Source organism: Tinamus guttatus, unplaced genomic scaffold (assembly GCF_059628265.1).
Source record: "Tinamus guttatus ecotype Peru unplaced genomic scaffold, ASM5962826v1 Tinamus_guttatus_pri_ptg000293l, whole genome shotgun sequence".
NCBI classification, from domain to species: domain Eukaryota; kingdom Metazoa; phylum Chordata; class Aves; order Tinamiformes; family Tinamidae; genus Tinamus; species Tinamus guttatus.
Genome location: NW_028288827.1, coordinates 1,364,921 through 1,371,176, shown reverse-complemented (window position 1 = coordinate 1,371,176; position 6,256 = coordinate 1,364,921). Strand labels below are relative to the sequence as shown.

The following is a 6,256-nucleotide window of genomic DNA, read 5'->3' as shown; positions in this document are numbered from 1 at the left end:
TTCTACACCTACTTTAAGAATCCTAAAAAAAATGAAAATGCATAATTTTAAAGTATGATTTTAAATGCACTTTTGCATCTTCTTTCAGTGTATAGTCAGGTGTCACTTAGTGTAATACAGAATTATATAAAAGAGTTAAAATACTTCTAAGTATAATTGTTTTAATAGGAAAAAAAACAGTTATTTTATAGACTCCTTTATCCTGAGAAATATTGGCCAACATTTCCAAACTTTAAGTGACCCTAAAATTTGTCCTCTCAGTAAACAGTCTGATTTCCAAAGGTGCTCGAAAACCTACATCTTCCTTCGACTGCAGTGAACATTTCCTTGTGACCTGGAAATGAGGCCACAAATCTAGTGGCCTGAATGTGGTTTTGGAGATGTAAATGTGACAATCTGATGAGTGGCTGTATTTCTTGCTGCCTGCATCCCCGCTATGCTCACTTTGCTCCTCTTTACAAAGAGATATTTAAAAATACTGCTTTTGGCTTTGATGTTGCTCAGGTCACAGTTACTCTGCTCCCGCTAGGAGCAGCTGTATTCCCTAATGAAGGCGTCGGGTCCAGGATGGTCCCCTCGCCATACGGATAACGGCAGGACCACGGGACGGGCTGCGGGGTCCTCCGCAGCACCGAAAACAAGGCCAAAGGAAAAAGAAATCTAGTAATTCTTGTTTTGGTATTTTATATTTAAAACCAAAGGGCCAAACAGGATCCCCTAGACGTGAACGAAAAGGAATTCAGTTCGTCTGACTGCGATTCGGCCCAAGTTGAGTTAAAACACCGAAGTACTCTAAAAGTATTACAAACGCCTTGCTATGGTACAGGCCGTGCTCTGACCTTCGTGGTATTCCAAAAAAATGCAGAGTTCAGTAAATATGGAAACATGCAAGTGGTGGAGCGCAGGCTCCACGCTGCCCATTGCAGCTCGCGCGGCGCTTTGGATCGGCCGCGACGACCCACGCGTGCCGAGCCAGGCACAGCAACAAACACGGGAGAAGCGGAGCCGTTCGGGGCTAACGTCTCTAACCTTGACCCGAATGGAACAACAGAACTAGGAGATTTAGAGGCAGTTAGAGGAACGCTAAAATATGAAAATATCTTAAAACATATTTAGAAGCGTATCTATAAATGCAAAATATTCCAAGTTTTCTGCTTCACAAGTAGCATCCACAGAACTTGATAAATGCGTCTGCACTGCTAAATATGCTCAAACCCTCTGAGGAGCAGTGATAAGAGTGATTAAAAAGCATATTTATCATATGGAAAATACTTTTTTTTTTAAGGATTCTATCTGAAGAATGTTTAATTCTGTTTTGGGCACTTTTTAGACAATGGTTTGGCACTTGGAGCTTTAGGTTCTTAGGCACAATGCGACAAGGTGAGTTTGGCCAGTCCTTCACCGTGCATCCTGTAGAGCAGCTGGAACTCCGCGGGCAGCTGGTGGGACTCCTGCCACTTGGTGGTGAACTTGGTTCCCTTCTTGTCGTAGTAGTGGTACGGGAGGTCTTCCCTGGTGTTGGGATCGAAGCCGAAGGGCCAGAATCCGTATAGGTGGATCTCCTCGCATATTGCAGAAGCGAGGGTGTACATGAGAATACCTGTGCTCAGCCGCTTGGGTGACAAATGCTTGTTTTTCCAGTATCTGTGAAAATAATAAAGGCATCTTAAACTAGCATGGAAATAATACGCATGGGTTTACTGTAATAGGAAAAAAATTACTACGTGGATCCATCAGTACTAAGGGCTGATGATCTGAGTAGGGTAGGGATTGCTGCTTGGGTCAGTCTGGAATAAACAGGAGTGTTGAAGAGTCTTTTGGATATTCTGATCAATATTCCCCTTTGTGGCCCCCTTCAGAATGCATTTTTGCCTTAAAAAACAAACAAACAAACAAATAAACCCCAGGAAAAGTAGTGCCTTACTGAAGAAAGTAAATGCATTGAACCCTGGTCACACGTGTGTTTGCTAATGAGGTTGACAACATTATCCTAGTGTGATTTCATAGAATAATAGAATCGTAGAATCATTATGGTTGGAAAAGACCTTCAAGATCATCAAGTGCAGTTGTAAACCTATCAGCATCCTGCCTGCTAAACCATGTCCCTAAGTGCCTCATCTACACGTTTCTTCAATGCTGCCTGGGACGGCGACTGCACCACTTCCATGGACAGCCTGTTCCAAGGCTTCCCCACTCCTTCTGTGCAGAAATTTTTCCCAGTGTCAAACCTGAAGCTCCCTGGGACAACTTGAGGTCGTTTTCTCTTGTCCTGTCCGCAGTTATTTTGCAGAAAAGTTCTACAAAGATCTCAAAGATCCAAGAGATTTATGACAGTTTTATTTGGGCCAGTCTGCAGCTATGTCTGGTAGCCTCTCTATTTGCTAGTGGAGAAGATCATTTACAGAAGATGTCATGAAAAACTCTGGTGGGAACATCATGCAAATTCTTCCATAAATGATGTCCTGCTTGTGCTAGATCTCTTGCAATTCCTTGGTGCTCCTTCTCTCTTTGTGGGAGCACCAACAGGAGCAGAGTCCAGGGGTGGGATCTACCCCTGTGTGAGCAACCAACCCAAGGCACAGTCGTTGCCTGAGATTGGTAAAAAAAATCACTGGAGCTTCACTTACTGAAGCAATAACAATGCTACATTTGCACTAAAAGCCAAGAACATCAAGCTCTAACTTGCTAGAGAGTTCACATCATTTGGGCACAAATGGAAGAATAAATACAGTTGCATTTATAGCCACGGTGATACATATTTTGATGAATTAAATGCAAGAGAAAATACACACCTGTTAACATGTTGCATTATATTTCCTGGCCAAGCCAGCTGGACCTTTAACTGCCCTCTATGCTCAACAAAGAAGTCAACCAGCGTTCTTGTGACTGTTGCTGACGTGTGGAAGAAAAAAGCGGGGATCCAAAGAATGGCCCCATCGAGCTTTTTTAAACTTAAGAAAAAGTTGTTGCGATCCTGAATGGTCAAAAGATTGTTGTAATACTTCTCCAGGATGCTGGGGTTGAAGGTGGTGAGATTGGTTTTCCTTCCAACATCTCTTTGGAAAGCCTCAGTTGGAGCAAAATTGCAACGAAAAACAAAATCAGATTTATCTATTTCTTGTCCGCACTGGCTCCCAGTTAGGATTCCACTATTCCCAACCACAGCGCAAATGTTGTAATGCTTGTTCATGATGGGCGACACATCTGGAAGCAGCGATCTGAAGTTATTACTAATAGAAAAAACATACTTATGGCTGGAATAATCATAGTGCATTAACTGTCCGATCCGAACACTGTTCTTTGTCAGAGAAAAATTTTTTATTACGTCAACATGCTGAAGAATTTCTTGCCTAAAATAAAATAGAAAAAGGAAAGAAAACATTTTATTATTTTTCCCCCTTCTCTATGGCAGAGACATTATCTTTCTGACTAGACCTAAAATGTTAAATGTTTTACAGCAGTTTCTGGGAAATGAGATGGAAACCAATAATAATGAATTGGGATCATGGAGCTGCTCCCTCGCCTAGTGCTCTGCCGGTGCTGCCGGACTGTCCTGACTGATGCCAGGTAAGGAAGGTGTCTCAGAAGAGTGTCAGGATTAAAATACTGGGTTATTTTTTGAAGTCTGAGACGTATAATTGTGGAGACTCCCAATACGGCCGTTTCCGTGGGACAGTGAAGATCAGATTTCTCATTTTGCCATGATCCATGTGGCCGGTGGACCCGTGCTCTGCTGATGCTCTCTGCAGCCAGAGGCTCTTTGGTAGCGGTGGGCAGCGTGTCTGCCAACAGGCACTCAAAGAAAACCAAGCAGTCCAGAGTATTCAGTTGTGTTAACTGCAACGGAGCTGACTTTTAAATACAAGCATTTTGTATGCTCTCATTAAGAAGTTTTGGATCATAAAAAAGTGACCATCACTGTCTCCCTTTATGTAAACATAATTTCTTAATGTCTTACTTGGGCAAGCGCATGGGAATTTTTAAAAAGGTTATTAGGAATACTTAAAAACAAACCAACCAGCCCTGCTCAGGAATTTCCCTAGCAGGGCATAAAATTAGAAAACCAATACCACTTTATTTGCTCCTGTTTATGGAAAACAACCTTCCTTCCAGCTCACATCCTCCAACATCTAAGCATTAATGGAGTCCCAGTGGGTTCCCTAATTATGGGTTATGGCTAACAGACAAATGCAAAGGCAGACCTTGAGGCATTAGCTAATATCAACAGTGAAGTGACACTAAGATATTTATTAAGGGTTAGATGGTGATGCCAGGAACCAAGTGATGCTAACGGATGGCCACTGCCGCCTCTCCAAGTCCACATCGCAAGGAGGGATGACGATGGCAAAAGGAAAGTGCATTTGGCTTGGTATGAAGAACAGGGCAGCTCTGAAAGACCCCATGCCATTGCCACCACCAGAATGGTCAGCGCAATGTGCCCATAGCAGGCAGAAGGCAATACGTGAGGAGGGCATTTCAGCTGGGTCTGGCCTTGACGGTGCCCTCGGGGACTCTCTGCCCACTCTGCCAGCCACGGCGAGAGCTGGGAAGGCAGAGCTGCACTGCACAGGCTCGGAATTGCTATTAGCTGGGAAGTTTCATTGGGCATGTTTTGCCCTCCATTTCATGGCTGTTACAGTTTGATTTGTTTCAAGTTTCAAAAAAACAGCCATTTATCTTGAAGAAATGACAATTTCACTTGCACTCTGGGAAACTGGGTCACATGCCGTTTGGTAAAATAATGTGTGTTGCAGCTTGGTGTCCTACTCTGAAATAATCAATTCTTCTAAGATAGCTGTTTCCATCTTGGGAAATGCTCCGATTCAGCCTTTGTCTCTCACTGCTGGCAAATTACTCAGAGCTCAGTCTATTTAGCGGCCCCCGATTGTGTTCCCTTCAATCCTGGGGGGCAAGGGGCCCCCTTGGGGAAGGTGGGAAGGAAGGGCCGGCGCGGGCTCACCTCTGATGGGCGAACGCCGTCCTGTTGAAGGTCCACTTGGCAGGCTTCTCCTGCAGCTCGTGGCTCAGGGAGTTCGTGATGGGCACGAACGAGGGGTCCAGGAACTTCAGGGCGAACTGGGACCTGGGGAGCAGCGGGCACACACGGACCCTCGCGGACCCACGCGCGGACCCGCCGCCCGCGACCCGCCGTGCCCAGGCCCGGCCGCCGCCGCCGGCGTCAGCACCGCGGACAGCGCCCGCCGCGCCGCGCCGCGCCGGGCCGAGCCCGGCCGAACCGAGCCTGGCGCCACCGGGCCGGGCCTCACCGAGTCGAGCTGAACCGGGCCGAGCTGACCCAGGGCGAGCCGCGCCGAGCCGAGCCTAATCGAGCCGAGCTAAGCCGGCCTGCGCCAAGCCAAGCCGAGCCTAACTGGGCCGAGCTTAACCGAGCCGAGTCGGGCCGAGCGGAGCTGAACCGGAGCGAGCCTAACCAAATCGAGCCGGGCCATGCAGGGCCGGGCCGTACCGGACCGAGTGGTGCCGGCCTCCCCCCCACCGCCTTTCCCCGGTGCCGCCGGTTCCCAGGCCCGGCCGCGGTCCCCGGGCCGGGGGGAGGCCGCCCGCTGCCCGCAGGCCCCGGCGGCCGCTCCGCGGGGGCGGGCAGGGCCCGGGGGGGAGCGCAGCCCCCGGGGCGGCGGGGAGGGAAGAGGGCAGGGATGGAGGGGGGTCCCTACCTGAAGCCCGCGTGGAACATGTACATGCGCGGCCCGGCCGCGCCCGCGGCGCGCGGCGCCCCGAAGATGTTGTCCTTCTTGAGCGAGACGTAGCTGATGAGCGAGAGGATGAGCAGCGCCACGCTGAGCATCACGAGCCCCAGCACGCTGGCCACCCGCACCATCTTGCAGCTCCGCATGCCGCGCTGCGCGTGTGCGCGGCCGCCGCTGCCGGGCCGCGGGCACGGCGGGGAGGGAAGGCAGGCGAGCCGAGGGGGGGCGGGACGGGGCCACCCCCGCCGGGCGCGCAGGAAAATGGAGGGACGGCGCGAGGAAATGGCAGCCGGGAGCCGCCGACCGGCGCCGCCGGCCCGGGGACCCCGCGGGCACGGGCATCCCGTGGGATCCCCCCGCCACGACCCCCGGGGACCCCGCGGGCCCGGGCATCCCGTGGGATCCCCCCGCCACGACCCCCGGGGACCCCGCGGGCCCGGGCATCCCGTGGGATCCCCCTGCCACGACCCCCGGGGACCCCGCGGGCCCGGGCATCCCGTGGGATCCCCCCGCCACGACCTCCCAGGGACCCCGCGGGCACGGGCATC

The 6,256-nt window shown here is 50.7% G+C and overlaps 1 protein-coding gene across 1 annotated transcript; it reads right to left on the bottom strand.

Moving 5' to 3' along the window:
* Nucleotides 1–1,035: 1,035 nt before the first annotated feature.
* ST8SIA3 (ST8 alpha-N-acetyl-neuraminide alpha-2,8-sialyltransferase 3) lies at nt 1,036–5,903 on the bottom strand. The gene is made up of 4 exons (XM_088527884.1): nt 5,676–5,903; nt 4,961–5,083; nt 2,793–3,350; nt 1,036–1,644 (listed from the first exon to the last, which is right to left on the bottom strand). Exons 1-4 carry the CDS (start codon nt 5,852–5,854, stop codon nt 1,362–1,364), a joined length of 1,143 nt encoding a protein of 380 aa, XP_088384010.1. The 5' UTR covers nt 5,855–5,903; the 3' UTR covers nt 1,036–1,361.
* Nucleotides 5,904–6,256: the final 353 nt, after the last annotated feature.

Excerpts from the sequence above, each read along its gene's own strand:
- ST8SIA3 (XM_088527884.1), bottom strand. The coding sequence starts at position 5,854 with ATGCGGAGCTGCAAGATGGTGCGGGTGGCCAGCGTGCTGGGGCTCGTG. Across the intron at positions 5,084-5,675 it reads ATGTTCCACGCGGGCTTCAG|GTCCCAGTTCGCCCTGAAGT; the intron begins GTAGGGACCCCC and ends GCTGCTCCCCAG. Across the intron at positions 1,645-2,792 it reads ATAATGCAACATGTTAACAG|ATACTGGAAAAACAAGCATT; the intron begins GTGTGTATTTTC and ends TTATTTTCACAG.